At 41.0% G+C, this 16,324-nt stretch overlaps 1 protein-coding gene across 2 annotated transcripts in view; it reads left to right on the forward strand.

The window, feature by feature from the left end:
- Positions 1 to 4,889: 4,889 nt before the first annotated feature.
- The window catches only part of LOC126458608 (cytosolic endo-beta-N-acetylglucosaminidase), a 126,263-nt gene continuing 114,828 nt past the window's right edge, over positions 4,890 to 16,324 (forward strand). For both annotated transcript variants that reach the window (XM_050095766.1, XM_050095768.1), the window contains exon 1: positions 4,890 to 5,294. In XM_050095766.1, the coding sequence (XP_049951723.1) occupies positions 5,050 to 5,294 (245 nt within the window). In that variant the 5' untranslated portion in view covers positions 4,890 to 5,049. The remainder of the gene's footprint in view (positions 5,295 to 16,324) is intronic.

Genomic DNA, 16,324 nt, shown 5'->3' on the forward strand with positions numbered 1-16,324 from the left:
TTGATTACAATACGTTCACCTCGGAATGCGGTTAAAAGAGGTGTTTTTGTTAGGGTAATTTAGTGCTCACGCGAAATGCACATCAGGATTCATTGTGATGTGAAACATACATTCCCGTTCTGAATTCTGTGTGATTCATTTATCGATATTCTTCAATTATTTTTTTCCTGTACAGATTCACAAAAACTTTTTTTTCTATACGGGCGTACAGTAGACTAATGTTAAATAAAACTCGAAAGCCTCTCACTTGTTAATAGTAAGAACACAATATTTGGCTTATTACTGTAAGAAAGCAGAAGCAAACAGACAGTTAACTGTATATTCTTTCAAGTTGATCTAGTCCAGTATGCGATTTGTGCTTTTACCAGTGTGGGGACATCTTAGTGAGTTAGTATAATTATATATATTACTAGCTTGGACCGCGGCGTTACCCATGGTTAAACAGTTATTTATAAATAGATGTTAATGCCGAAATTCACTATTCACGCCTATGCATTATCAGAAAAGCCATCCCTTGTTATATCTTTAAAAGTACATTATAGGCTTATTTATAAAATCATCTACATACAAGTATACGAGGGGAATTCAAAAAGTAAAGGCACTCTTGTGAAAAGCTGTACTTATTCTGATGATAGAAAACTGAAACATGCGTTTTTTTTCTACGTGATCTCCCTGGACCTCTGTAACCAATTTTGCACCGCAGCAATGACGTCTTCATCACTTTAAAATCTTCTTCCCTGTAGTGCTTCCGTTAAGGGTCCAAACATGTGAAAATTGCTTGGAGCCAGGTCTGGATTGTATGGTGGGTGTTCCAGCACCTCGCATCTCAACTCCTTAATTGCGTCGGCTGTCCGTTTGGTAGAATGTGGGCGAGCTTTATCTCGCTGCAGGATGACACCTCTTCACAGTTTTCCACGACGTTTGGATCTGATTGCACGTTTTAGTTTCGTACACAACACATCACATCCACCATACAATACAGACCTGGATCTAAAGCGTCGTTTACGCTGGGTCGACGTCTTCCAACATTGTGGCATGTTACGGAAATGTGGCGTGCGTCGTCTTGTAGCATGCTACAACAGGCAACGTCTTACGGTGTATGTTGCATGCGGCAGTGCGGCAGGTTAATTTATACCAAAGAAACAGAATTTGTGCCACATGTGTGTCGGTCTTGCAGTGTAATGGATGATAATGTGATCACAGCGGCGGCCTACTTGGTACTTGCAGTGCCAGAAGTATGTGAAGCTTTTTCATTGGTGTTGAAGAATTACATAAAGGTAAGCACGCAACATTCAATACTGATTTCATTTACGTAATGTTTTATTGGTATTTTTAAGCAAATTAAAATGGATATTAAAGTACTGTTAAAAACACTTATTTCTAAAATAGAATTAATTCGAGCTCTTCTATTTCTGATTGAACAAATTCCTCACAATTATTATTGTCCACATATACAATTTCACAGCTAGGTTTTGCAACCAATGTTTCGATGTTCGGAGTTTGCCGTTCATACTCCCCCAAGGCCGCTTTAAAAAGAACATTTGAAAATATGTGCTTGACATATGTGGGAGGTACATGTTCTTCAAGAGCTACATCGCCATCATCTTTTGATACTGTGTCCTCTGTGTCATCAGTCTGAAAAAATAGGGAAAGTAATGAGTATGTTTTACTTTTCAGATTCCAAAGGATACTGAAGAATGGCAGAATGCAGCAAGAAATTTTGAAGTGAAGTGAAATTTCCCTCAATGCATAGGACCCGTATATGGCAAACATGTGCAAATTATGTGTCCTCCGAATACCGGAAGTAAATACATCAACTACAAAAAACATTCAGCATTGTCCTTATGGCAATTGGTGACGCGAGTTACTGCTTTGAATATGTAAATGTTGGGTGTCACAGTGACAGGAAGAGAGAGGAGGAGGAGATTGACTTAGAGGGGGGCAGAAATTGACCTTAGCGAAGGGGAGAGTGACGAAGGGGGTAGGAGGTGATAGAAGAGAAAAGCAGATGGACAGAGAGAAGGGCAGGAGGAAATGTGGAGTGGGAAAAGAAGGATATGGACACAAGGGGAAGGTACAGACATCTGGGCAATGCCAAGCTTATTTATCACATTTATAAAATTAATAAATCTTCATATGGTGTTAATTAACAACTTTGTAAATGATTCATGTAATATACGATACTCAAACTACACTAAAATATAAGATGAATAAAATGTAAAATTAAAATTTTTGTTTTGTTTTGTGCTTAATTTTAACACTCTGAAATTATAAGTGAATGTTAATTTGTTAAATCATCGTATTATGACAAAGCCACGGCAAAGTGCGGCCGGTTCAGCTAGTACTACAGTATATAATTGTCATTTTAACTTACAGAGTTCAGTTGAAGAGACGAGATGAATGAGACTGCTCCTGAAGATTTGAGGGTTTGCCTGTTGGTTTGTCAAGGGCGCTATGGTGCTGAGACTTGACCCACCTTGCTGCAAATTTTTCTGCATCGAAGCAATGCAGTGGAGATCCATTTATTGAAATGAAAATTAGATTTGAAAGTGTCAGAATTTGTAAGTGATTTCTCTGATCAGTCGGTGTTAAATTTATGGCACTAAATCCGCATTCACATTCAGCCGTAGATATAGGTATAACTTCGACTGCTTTCACAAGTTCCTTCACAGAACTGGGCATGTGTTGAGGATTTTCTCTATAGATTCGAACATCTTTAACTAGTGATGCACACGTGCTTTCACGTAATTTAAAATCAACCTTATTACACAAGCGAGAAATTGACATGTCACCATAAAACACACGTTCATAATCATGTGAAGACCATGTATCTGAATTTAATACGGCTACACCCGAAAAGAAATCCAGGTCCTCAAAGCGGTTTTTTATATTATGTACCAAAGACTGAAGAAATTTCTTCCGAAATGTCTGAAATCTGTTATATTCATCACAAGATGGTTCTTTAATTAATACCCCTTTGAATGTGCGCTTTTCCTACAACTCTTGTACTATCATCCTAATTCGTTGCGAGTCATTTGTTTTCAGTATTTCAAGAGTTCTTATATCCACGTCAATTTCCTTTTTTGCTTTAAGGACTGAATAGTTTCTGTTCTGCAAAAAAACAAAATGATAATACTTGAAGAAGTTCTAGGGCCTCATAAAGTACAACTAATTCCATTACAAGCAACCACTTTGTGAGATGTTTTAGTAAACCTTTAAATTTAGATCCCTCCTGAGTTGATCAGGAACCATCATGTCTCAGTTTTTCAAAAATATGGACAAGAGAACTGTGACTTTCAAGAAAAGCTCGAACAGCATTAAATGAGGAAGCAACCCAACGTACGCGAACGAGAAAACACAGAATATAAGGAATCTAAAAAAAAAAACCTGTATATGGTATACATCTGCTACATCATTCACAACATTGTGAGGAAGCAACCCAACGTACGCGGACGAGAAAACACAGAATATAAGGAATCTAAAAACAAACCTGTATATGGTATACATCTGCTACATCATTCACAACATTGTGGAGAGCTAATTCTATTTTGTGGTTCATACAGTGAACGACAGTTAAATCCTTATGTAAATGACTACGCAGTAGAGCGGCTGCGTCTTTGTAAGCTACAAGCATTGTTGAGGCACCATCTGTTGCGATACCTACAAGGTGGTTTTTTAGTACATCATTTGTAATGCCATACTTTTCAAGAGCTACTATCAGTGTGCTGAAAATGCATTCTCCTGTCCCACTTTCTAATTCAACAATGTCAAAAAAAAAAAAAAAAAAATAATTGCAGCTGACTTCGCACTACTTTGTGCTTTCGTCCCAGGCGCGTTAGTCTGCGCCATACCGTTGCCAAAAGGTGGCCTAACAGTAAATGTTCGCACAGGTACCGGGTCACCACCCTGTGTCAGGGCCCGGGATGGGAATTTCAGCCCCCAGCTCACCCAACTCTGCAGTACGACTGCTGCGGTATGACTGCCACACTACTTCCCTCACAAGCTCGCAAGTAAACTGATGACGCACCTTAGACGAAAGCAACAATGATAATGATGATTTAGTTCTAAATGTTTTGAAATGCTTAACTACTACATAACACTTTTTCAAAATTAATAAGCAAACATATTAATAGTATTAATAGTAAGACTGTATTAAAAACTTTCAGTGTTCGGCTTCACAAATTTAAATTATGTATAAAGTTTTACTCCATTGCGTGGGAAATAAACATCCCAGCTTGGGATGCATAAACTAAAACCAGTGGAGGGGATGGTCTGATCCAGAGGGAGGGGGAGTGGAGGGGGGGGGAAATCCCCCCCATCCCCCCCCCTGCAAAACGCACACTGATCTAATCCTCTTCCCCTCTCTTCGTGGTAGTAACACGTACAACGTCTTTTGTGGAATTTCCTTGTGTTTTCCTGGGTTTTTAATGGATCGCAATCATAATCTCATATTATGCTGAAACTCTCGACGTTATAATTCACCACTGAATAACTGTCTTCCTAAAATTAGTATGGACACACTTTATTTTAATTTAAGGCAGATGAAGACAACGAGCACTTTCGAAACAAATTTTAAATCAACCGCCTTAATATACATGTGAAGATCAGCTGTTTCATAGAGTTTGGAAATATATTGCAGGTCTACCACTATCTACGCTGCAATAATTGCACGGCTCTGTGAAAAGTCTAATTAGCATTTCTCAGCTATATTTTTCACGCTTACAGAATTGCAATTACGTACATGAGCAAATTCAGTCTTGATTTCATCTTAATGCTAGTTTATAAGGTAATATATTGACACGCGACAGTGAATAAAGTTAATGTTTTCATGCATAGCACAATGGGGAGATTGGCACCCATGCCGAATCAGTTCTTTGTGACGCGTAAACACGACGCTACGCAATGTGTTGGGAGAAGTGCGGTGTGAGGCGGTTTTATCCAAGTAAACGATTAAGTGTTTCGACATACCATTGCGTCATTTGGTTCAATCAAGTTAGTAGTTAACCACGACGTATTGTTCTTCGCAAAAGCTTGTTGAATATTTCGGCAATGACAGAAAACTTGGAAGTTATTTGTGAACCGCTGGACAAACTAGAGCAAGTTCTGTCATGGAAAAACTACAACACGGAGTGGTCTGGTTATGTGCGCTCATTTTCTGGTGTAACTGACTATTGTGCAAGTGGGACACAGAAATGTCATGAAACTGTTCTACGACCACAACCACGATGCATGCGAAACAGTGTGCCACGAACGCTAGTGTGTCACGATATGCAAGGAGGATACTTAGAAGATCGGTGCGTATAAAACATTGTCATCATTTATTGGGCATGACACACATACAGAGCATTAATTTTAAAAAAAAACACAAATACCGGTATATATTTGTTTACTTCACTTATAACGTAAACATATAACGTTTAACCAAGAAGCCCAAAGAAATAAAGAAAATATATGTATGCAATTACCGCCCCCCCCCCCCCCCCCATACTTAACTCACATAATTAAAATACATTACGAACTCATTCCATTATTTAGTTATCTTGCGGCTAGTACAGCAAATACTATCATTTATATAAAATGTTACTACTTTGGCCCACCAATTTCCTTTATCTGAACAAAGGGGACTACTGATCTAGTATAACTGTTCTGTCAGAAATCATATTATCATAGTACAAGGTATATCATTATTTCATGCTTTGTTTCTTTCATGCGAACTGGTTTACATTTAACAATAATTCATCGAAATTATGATGAGAAACATCTCTGACATGTTAACACACTTTTAATCGAGCAACAGTATTGTATTTCATTTTCTCACATGTGCCATCAGTCAAGTGTCATTTTAGAAATTCAATCTTCGAAAGCTGACATATTTTTTCTCATAGTTATTCATTCTTTGATCTAGCTATTTGATTTGTTTGTGTGTGATAAAACAGCATAGTCATCCACTGATTCAGATTTCATATTAGGCCTACATTACAGTCCAGCTTCTCCCAGTTAGTGACCAGTTTGAACTGCTTACATCAAATTGGAAGAAGGCAGTAGTGTATCACTCCATTAGTGCCATACCCAGTAAAGAAAGTTCTATATTATTCAGAGTGCATCAGTTACAGTACTGTCGTCTCCTGATTATACATAAAGGTTTAATGGTCATATATCTGATGATGTTACATCCATTTTTCCATTGTGTTCCTCTGTGCAATCCTGTAGCATTGTGAAATATCCCTGGGCAAATAAATTACAAATAACTATTATTTAAGTTAGAAGGATATAGAGAAAACATCAGACACAATTCTTCACACTGGAATTTCTTATTATTTTATCGAGTCTGTGGATCACTAGAAATTAAAGGTATAACTGACTGAATGTCTTTTAAGTGTGTTATAGGTATTACTTCTCTGTTTGTGTATGGGACTCCGTCAAAAAGAGTTTTAACAATTTTATCACCGTGTGGCTAGCCATCCACCATCCAAAAGATCTGCAGGGTAATCAACATATTTGTCATTTAAGAACAATATATCTATGAAAACTTTCACATGAAAGAAGATTTTTTCAAATCTGAATTTAGTAGTTACCTGTTTCATTCCTTGGGTGAAGTTTTCTACTGGTTACCTTGGTTAGAACTTCTACTGGGCTAAATTTATATATCAGACCATCTGTGAAATGTTGGTTGTGGTGACAGACTGATCTTTAGTGTGGCCCGAGGTCTAGGTTAGGTTGAAAAGTTACAGTTTGATTGTGAGTTGGTGAAACCAATGAATGTGAAATCTGGTTGTGGTATCAGATTGACTGACACTAGAGCCTAATGTTTATGTTCACTTGACAAATACAAGTGTGCTCCAGTACTTAACTTTTGTCCTGCTTTTGTTCCATAAAAATTGGTTATTCAATTTTATGCTCTTTTTCCCATTTTTCTGCCTCCTCTTATCTGTATGTAGGTCTACTGTCTTCAGTTTTACACCGTGTGGTTTCGTATCCAAATGCTTACACTTTACAAGTATATGGAAATCAATCCACATCTGCTTCATAAATCATTTCCTGATGGAGACTCTAAGAAAACTGTCATTCAAACAAAGGAAACATTTGATTACAAATTCTGTCATGAGAAGTTGTTTGTTGTTGTTGTAAATTACTTCATAAAACAGTTTTCTTCCACTCTTTAACTGGGTGTAATGCATTGTAGTGGATGCTGATCTGTTGAGTTATCCTTGTAAGGAACTCAAAGATGAAGCCATGTGACTCTGAAATCAATGTAAAACTGAGAATAGTAAATACAAATAAGTGGACAAAGAAAAAAGAGAAAACTGAGGGAATAAAATATACTTTCCTCATTGAAGTTCATATTAACTGATGTGTCTACTGTATCCCATCATTTGTATTCGTTTTAGGAAATTATAGTTTCTGTATAACTGATTAATTATTATTACATTATAAGTTGGGCCTAATCCTCAGTCATAACTGACACTTAAGTATTGACGCTTTATCACAAAAGCAACCACTGTTCAGTAAGAGACAGAGACTTGGTTCTTTCCAATTAAGGAAGTGCTTGTAATGTAGCTTACAGTGCAAGTAGAAACTAAAGAGTTTGAAATCTTATCAGGGAGAAAACTATTTCTTAAATTCTTTGAAATTCTCTTTGTAGTTGACAAACATAATCCATTGTAAAGTCCACACATCCAAATATTGAATGTGTTTTCACAGAAAGTATCCTTCATTTATCTCTACTGTAGGTAACTAGTGTTGTAACTATATCCAAAGTTATGAACTGATAGTTGTTTACTGTTGTTATTACCTGGGAGCATTTTTCCTCTGAATATTGCTGTTTTATTGTTGATATTTTTAAAATTGTGTTTTTAGTGTGTTCATATTGCACAATGCTATGGGCAGTTATGTAGCATGGCATACAATACAGAAAAATGTTTTAACAGAAACAGAAGTGTCTTTTTTTAACAGTATAATGAAAAGATAGAGTGCAACTCACTGTAAAGATGACACATTGAGTTGTAAACAGGCACAACTAAATTATAGTTACATAGTTAGCTCTCAGCCAAAGCCTTCTTCAGAAAAGGAAACACACACACACACACACACACACACACACACACCATTCACATTCACACAAGTAAGCACACCTTACACACACTTGACTGCCACCTCCAGCAACTCAGACCGGAATCCAACTGACACATAGAGCAGAAGCAGCAGTATGCAGGGAGAAGGGATAGCAAGATACAGACGGGATGAGAAAAGAATGCTGTCTGACAGAGCATGCAGGGACTAGACTGCCATCAAGTGCAGTGTCGGGAGACTGTGGTATGGGGAGGGGGGGAAGCAGAAAATGATGGTAGTGGGAAAGGTGAAAGGTGGGCAGGTGCGTTGGCAGAGAGCAGCACACAAACTGGGTGAGGGGACGAGAATAGGGAGGAGATAATAAGGTAGAAACTGTTGGGTGAATGGTGTGGGAACAGTAGGTTACCATAGGTTGAGGCTGGGATAATTTCAGAAGTGGAGAATGTGTTGTAAGGGTAACTCCCAACTACACAGTTCAAAAAAGCTAGTGTTGGAATGGAGGATTGAAATGGTGCTTTTTATGAACCAGCCATTAAAATTTTGCACATATGTTCAGCTGTATGTTGTGCCACAGTGTGGCCTACTTTGCTCTTGGACACAACTTGGTAGTTGCCATTCATCCTGGCAGACAAGTGGTTGGTAATGATACCAATATAAGTAGCTAGGTACAATGAGTCGAGCAGAGATGGTACATGACATGGCTGCTTTCACAGATGCTGGGTGGGTGGATTGAACAGGTCTTCCACCTGGGTATTCCACTGGGATATGACCCCTATGGTAAGGGGTTGGGATTGGGAGTGACATAGGGTGTGGACTGCAACGTTGTGGAGGTAGAGCGGTTGATGGAACGCCACTTAGGAGAGTGGGAAGAATGTTGGGTAGGATGTCCCTCATTTCAGGGCATGATGTTAGGTAGTCAAAGCCCTGATGAAGGATGTAAGGATGTGATTCAGGTATTCCAGTCCGGGGGGATGACAAAGGGGGAACTCCTTTGTAGCTGGTTCTTGGGGTTGGTGCCGGAGAATTAGGGGTGTGTGGAGAAATAAAATGGGATATCTGTTTGCAGATTAGGTCTGGGGGACAGTGCCTGTCTGTGAAGGCCTTCGTGAGACCCCCAGCATATTGGGCAAGTGAGTTCTTGTCACTGCAGATACACTGTCCCCAGATGGCGAGGCTGCATGAGAGGGATTTTTTGGTGTGAAGGGATGATAGCTGTCATAATGCAAGTACTGTTGGTGGTTTGTGGGTTTAATGTGGACAGAGGTGTGGATGGAGCCATCAGGCAGGAGGAGGTCAACATCCACGAATGCGGCACACTGGGTTGAGGAAGACCAGGTGAAGTATATAGGAGAGGTGTTGAAGTTGTAAAAGAACGAGGACAGGGGACTTCACCCTGAGTCCAGATCATGAAGACACCATCAGTGAACCTGAATCAGACAAGGAGTCTGCGTTTTGGGAGGCTAGGAAGGTCTCCTCTGGATGGTCCATAAACAGTTGGCATAGGAGGGTGCCATGCAGGTGCCCACAGCTGTGCCATGGATTTGTTTGTATACCTTCCCTTCAAAGGAGCTGTGGTTGTGAGTTAGGATAAAGTTAGTAAGGTGTGTGAGAAATGAGGCACTGGTAGTGGGTTTGGACTCTGAAGGACACTGGGAAAGGTAGTGTTCAATAGTGGTAAGACCATGGGCATAAGGGATTTTGGTGTGTAAGGAAGTGATGATTGTGGATCCAGGAGGTGAAGGGATGGGGATAGTGGAGAGTCGGTGAAGGAAATGTTTGGCGTGCTTCACATGGGAGGCTGGATTAGGGGCATTTGGTTGGAAGTGTTGGTCAATGATGGCTGAAATTCTTTCAATGGGAGCATAGTAACCAGCTATAGTGGAGTGTCCAGGCTTGTTGGGTTTGTGGATTTGGGTTGGCATGAAGAGGGTGGGTATGCGGGATGTCATAGTTGTGAGGAGGGAAGTGGATTCAAGGGAGAACTTCTGTGAAGTACATGAGGGTTTAAGCAGAGATAGATGTTATGTTGGACATCTGGGATGATATCACTCCGGCAGATTTTACAGGTAGAGATGTCAGATGATTGGTAGAGGCTTTCTGTCAGTTGGTCACTGCGATAACAGTGGTGGAACCTTTTTCTGCAGGAAGGATGATTAGCCTAGCTCAGAATTTGTTTTGAGGTTGTGAATGGCTGTCCTTTCTTCTGCTGAAAGACTGGTGTTCTGGGGAAGGATGGTGAGACCAAGTTTTTAAAATGTATTTACAACAATAAATAGCTAATGCCCCAGTGAGATAACATACACTCCTGGAAATGGAAAACAGAACACATTGACACCGGTGTGTCAGACCCACCATACTTGCTCCGGACACTGCGAGAGGGCTGTACAAGCAATGATCACACGCACGGCACAGCGGACACACCAGGAACCGCGGTGTTGGCCGTCGAATGACGCTAGCTGCGCAGCATTTGTGCACCGCCGCCGTCAGTGTCAGCCAGTTTGCCGTGGCATACGGAGCTCCATCGGAGTCTTTAACACTGGTAGCATGCCACGACAGCGTGGACGTGAACCGTATGTGCAGTTGACGGACTTTGAGCGAGGGCGTATAGTGGGCATGCGGGAGGCCGGGTGGACGTACCGCCGAATTGCTCAACAGGTGGGGCGTGAGGTCTCCACAGTACATCGATGTTGTCGCCAGTGGTCGGCGGAAGGTGCACGTGCTCGTCGACCTGGGACCGGACCGCAGCGACGCACGGATGCACGCCAAGACCGTAGGATCCTACGCAGTGCCGTAGGGGACCGCACCGCCACTTCCCAGCAAATTAGGGACACTGTTGCTCCTGGGGTATCGGCGAGGACCATTCGCAACCGTCTCCATGAAGCTGGGCTACGGTCCCGCACACCGTTAGGCCGTCTTCCGCTCACGCCCCAACATCAAGCAGCCCGCCTCCAGTGGTGTCGTGACGGGCGTGAATGGAGGGACGAATGGAGACGTGTCGTCTTCAGCGATGAGAGTCGCTTCTGCCTTGGTGCCAATGATGGTCGTATGCGTGTTTGGCGCCGTGCAGGTCAGAGCCACAATCAGGACTGCATACGACCGAGGCACACAGGGCCAACACCCGGCATCATGGTGTGGGGAGCGATCTCCTACACTGGCCGTACACCACTGGTGATCGTCGAGGGGACACTGAATAGTGCACGGTACATCCAAACCGTCATCGAACCCATCGTTCTACCATTCCTAGACCGGCAAGGGAACTTGCTGTTCCAACAGGACAATGCACGTCCGCATGTATCCCGTGCCACCCAACGTGCTCTAGAAGGTGTAAGTCAACTACCCTGGCTAGCAAGATCTCCGGATCTGTCCCCTATTGAGCATGTTTGGGACTGGATGAAGCGTCGTCTCACGCGGTCTGCACGTCCAGCACGAACGCTGGTCCAACTGAGGCGCCAGGTGGAAATGGCATGGCAAGCCGTTCCACAGGACTACATCCAGCATCTCTACGATCGTCTCCATGGGAGAATAGCAGCCTGCATTGCTGCGAAAGGTGGGTATACACTGTACTAGTGCCGACATTGTGCATGCTCTGTTGCCTGTGGCTATGTGCCTGTGGTTCTGTCAGTGTGATCATGTGATGTATCTGACCCCAGGAATGTGTCAATAAAGTTTCCCCTTCCTGGGACAATGGATTCACGGTGTTCTTATTTCAATTTCCAGGAGTGTATTTAATGAGGCTATGTCTAATCATCATATACTTTTTTTTTTTCTTTCTTTTTGGTTCACCACTTTTCTGACTGGTTTGATATGGCCTGCCACGAATTCCTCTCCTGTGCCAACCTCTTCATCTCAGGGTAGCACTTGCAACCTACATCCTCAATTGTTTTTTGGATGTATTCCAATCTCTGTCTTCTCTACAGTTTTTGCCCTCTACAGCTCCCTATAGTACCATGGAAATCATTCCCTCATGTCTTAACAGAAGTCCTATCATCCAGTCCCTTCACCGTATCAGTGTTTTCCACATATTCCTTTCCTCTCCAATTCTGCGCAGAACCTCCTCATTCCTTACCTTATCAGTCCACATAATTTACAACATTCGTCTGTAGCACCACATCTCAAATGCTTTGATTCTTGTCTTTTCTGGTTTCCCCAAAGTCCATGTTTCACCAACATACAGTGCTGTACTCCAGATCTACATTGTCAGAAATTCCTTCCTCAAATTAAGGCCCATGTTTGATACTAGTAGACTTCTCTTGGCCAGGTACGCTCATTTTGCCTAGTGATATTAGAAATTGTGATGGAATGTTATCTAACTCTTCTGCTTTAATTGATCTGAAGTCCTTCATAGAGCTTTTAAATTCTGATTTTACTACTGGATCCCCTATCTCCTTTAAATCAACTCCTGTTTCTTCTTTCATCACATCAGACATATCTTCGCCCCCTCATTGAGGCTTTCAGTGTATTCTTTCCACCTATCCGCTCTATCCTCACATGTAACAGTGGAATTCCCATTGCTCTCTTAATGTTACCACCCTTGCTTTTAATGTCACCGAATGTTGTGTGGACATTCAGGTATGCTGAGTCTGTCCTTCCAACAATCATTTCTTTTTCGATTTCTTCACATTTTTCCTGCAGCCATTTCGTCTTAGCTTCCCTGTACTTCCTATTTATTTCATTCCTCAGCAACTTTTATTTCTATATTCCTGAGTTTCCTGGAACATTTTTGTACTTCCTTCTTTCATCAACCAACTGAAGTACTTCCTCTGTTGCCCACAGTTTCTTTGCATTTACCTTCTTAGTTCCTATGTTTTTCTTTCCAACACCTCCAATGGCCCTTTTGAAAGGTGTCCATTCCTCTTCAACTGTACTGCCTGCTGAGCTTTCCACACTGTTGCATCTATAAGTGTATCTCATCATTCCTTAGTACTTCCGTATCCCACTTCCTTGCATACTGATTCTTCCTGACTAATTTCTTCAACTTCGGCCTACTCTTCATCACTACTATATTGTGATCTGAATCTATACCTGCTCCTGGGTATGCCTTACAATCCAGTATCTGAGTTTAGAATCTCTGTCTGACCATGATGTAATCTAACTAAAATCTTCCCGTATTACCTGGCCTTTTCCAAGTGTACCTCCTCCTCTTGTGATTCTTGAAATTGAAATTAATTATCGTATACATACAGTAGGCCTACTGTCTCACTCTGATCACCTCAAATCATTCATAGTCCTGCTTATTTCTATCCCTAGACTGTCATACTTAAGCAGATTCATCTGTCAGTCATTAAGAAATGATTAAAACAGAAAAAAGCAATAGTAGAGACCATTTTTGTATTAATGACCTTTACTCAAAAATAACATAGTATTATATCAATTCAGTGTGATTGTAGTTTTGCCTTTATGAGTGTTATTAACATGAGCCAGCAGAAGAAGATTATGCCTCGATGTTCAAAGGCAGCTGCAAATGAAAAATATATCCACTCAGCAGGAACCCATGTTGTAGGAACAACTGTTGGAAACTGTGAAAGATTGGAGCTCCACATTGTAGTCCTGACAGCAATGAATGGTGTAGGAAATAACTGTCATCGAAGATATACTTATCTCATCATCACCACCAACAAGATGCGTTCTGATCAGTAGTCTGCAGCCCCAATGCATCCCTAAGATTTATGTGCATAGGGGCACCTGAAACTGTTCAGAATGGTCATATCAATGCTGACAATGGGGTACCATGCTGTACTACCATTACCAACTCTTCACTGAAGGAATCTATTATCTAGCTACCAATAGTTCCTCACTTGACCGAGGAACATCACCAGCAAATTTTACCATTTACCTGTAAATTTTTGTGTGTATTCAGGGCTGGAGTAGACAAAACGGACCAAAAGACCCAGTAAGAAATACCATGAAACACCATATCAGCATCAGTGATTATTACCCTCCCCCACCTCCCACCCCGCCACCCCCCCAAAAACAAGGAGGGGGAGAGAGAGAGAGAGAGAGAGAGAACAGTCATCACTCATATAGGGTGGGTGAAAACCATCAGAATGTCCTTGGTCCTCCCCCATGGTCTTCACAGGGATAAATAAAAATGGCTCATGGCATTTTTGCATTGATTGCCAGAGAATTAACCAGATCACTGCTTGCCAACTTTGCTGAAGTGTGTTTATGATGCAGTTCTTACCCTGCTCTGGTACCTGATTCTGAATAAAAAAAATCGATGATGACATAAACATTTATATATATATACACACACACACACACTCTATTTCTTCTGTTAATCTTAGGTGTTAAAGGACAGAGACTTATGACTAATTCTCCGTGATAAGTAAAAAATGAAGATTTTGGAAGTTGCCTGTTTCAGGGCTGAATTACATTTCCTTTGGGTGCTTCAAACAAATCACAATTTAGTCTGCAGAGTTCTTGTTGATTTCTGTAGAGGATACTTTTGGTTACCAAAACAGGTTGCAATACGTGAGCATAAAAGTGCTCAAATAGTTTTACAGCAGATTGATGTCAGCAGTATAGGACTTTACTGACAGTCATTTGCATCTGGCCAATGACCCTTTACTGTAATAAGAGGAGCAAATTCCTATGCATAATTTACGTAGGATTATCCAAGTATGCTGTAAGATCCAATTGGCTTTCTTCTAGTGGTTCGGTTGACTTTATATTCCACAAATCACTTATATCAGTGAGTGTCATTTTGATATTCATGCAGTGATTGAAATTATAAACTGTGTTATTATCCTTAGTGAATCAAATTGGAAGACTGAATCTTTATTTCATACTCTTTGTCATCCTCTGTTTTGATTCCATTATTTTAAATTGGTGATGAAGCGCTCTGCTTTTGTAGCGACTTTCTAACATGGTTGTTGAACTAAAATGGTTCTCGCCCATCCATCACAATCTTGTTGAGTGTATACATGTTTGAAGTTTGTTATAAAGAATTCTCAAATTTTATCAACTGATCACCTTTGGTCATTCTCAGATGTTTGCTTTTTTTCTGTATCATGCTTTGCAATGTCCTTTTTCATATACATGGTGATCAGAAACAGCCTGTAAAGTTTATAAGGGTGTTACAGGGTGGGTTGTGATGAGCAGGAAGAAGGAAAAAAATGATACATTGCCCTATTTCTGAGTTTATTAGTACTGAAGTACCCAATCAGACAATTGCGTGTAAAGATTCAAGTGGCCTGTCAGAGATGATGTCACCAAACATGCTCTTAATTTGATTTCCTAAAACTGAACAAAAATTGGATGGGACTACCGTAAAGATCGAACCCGAGCCAAAGGCTGAGCAGTCTTGTGTGCTATCATGTATGCTCTGAGAACAATTGACGCAGTCTGTATCTGGTAGGCTGCTTGAATTTGCATGCAGAGTGGCCGGATGGATAACGTCAATGCTAATTAACTCAGAAACATCACAATGTACCAAATGTTTTTCTTAACAATTATTTCTCAGTACCATCTATGCTTGCAACACCCTTGCAAGATTTTGAGACTGTTTCTGACCACCTTGTACAAATGATAGTCTCTCTCATTAATATTCTAAAATGGATGAAATACATCTGTAAGGTCCTCAAGTAGGTTTCATTCTTTGAGGGTGGGCTTATCATTTGTCTATTATATTGCGTTGTTTTTTTTGTTGTTTTTTTTACTGTAGCACCTTAGCATTGGCCAAATACTTTACTTGTAACTCTTTTATTTTAATTTTTTAAGTTTATTATATTCTTTGTTTTTATGTTTTGCCATCTTTAAAATCTTTTATTAATATAAAACAATGGAAAACCCAGGGCGGAATAATGACAGTGTTATGAAAAGGATAGTAGCCACTCACCATACAGCGGCAGTGCTGAGTCGCAGATAGGCACAAAAACAAGACTGTCAGCAAGTACAAGTAAACTTTTCGCCAAAAAGGCCTTCATCAGAAATAGACCACACACACACACACACACACACACACACACACACACACACACACACACACACACACACCTGACCACAGTCTCTGACTGCAGAGGCCATATGGCAAGCAGGAGTGCATTATGGGAAAAGCAATTGGGTGTTGGGGGTAAGGAGGAGGCTGAGGCAGGGGGGGGGGGAGGGATAGCAGGGGGGGGGGAGGGGAGGGACAGTAAAGTGCTGCTTATGGGAGCATACAGGGATGAGGTGGAGAGAGGGTAGGGCAACTAGTGCAGTTGGGAGGTTAGATGGTGGGCAGACAGGGGAGGGGGGGGGGAGAAGGGGGGGGGCA

This window comes from Schistocerca serialis, chromosome 2 (assembly GCF_023864345.2).
Source record: "Schistocerca serialis cubense isolate TAMUIC-IGC-003099 chromosome 2, iqSchSeri2.2, whole genome shotgun sequence".
Lineage (NCBI taxonomy): Eukaryota > Metazoa > Arthropoda > Insecta > Orthoptera > Acrididae > Schistocerca > Schistocerca serialis.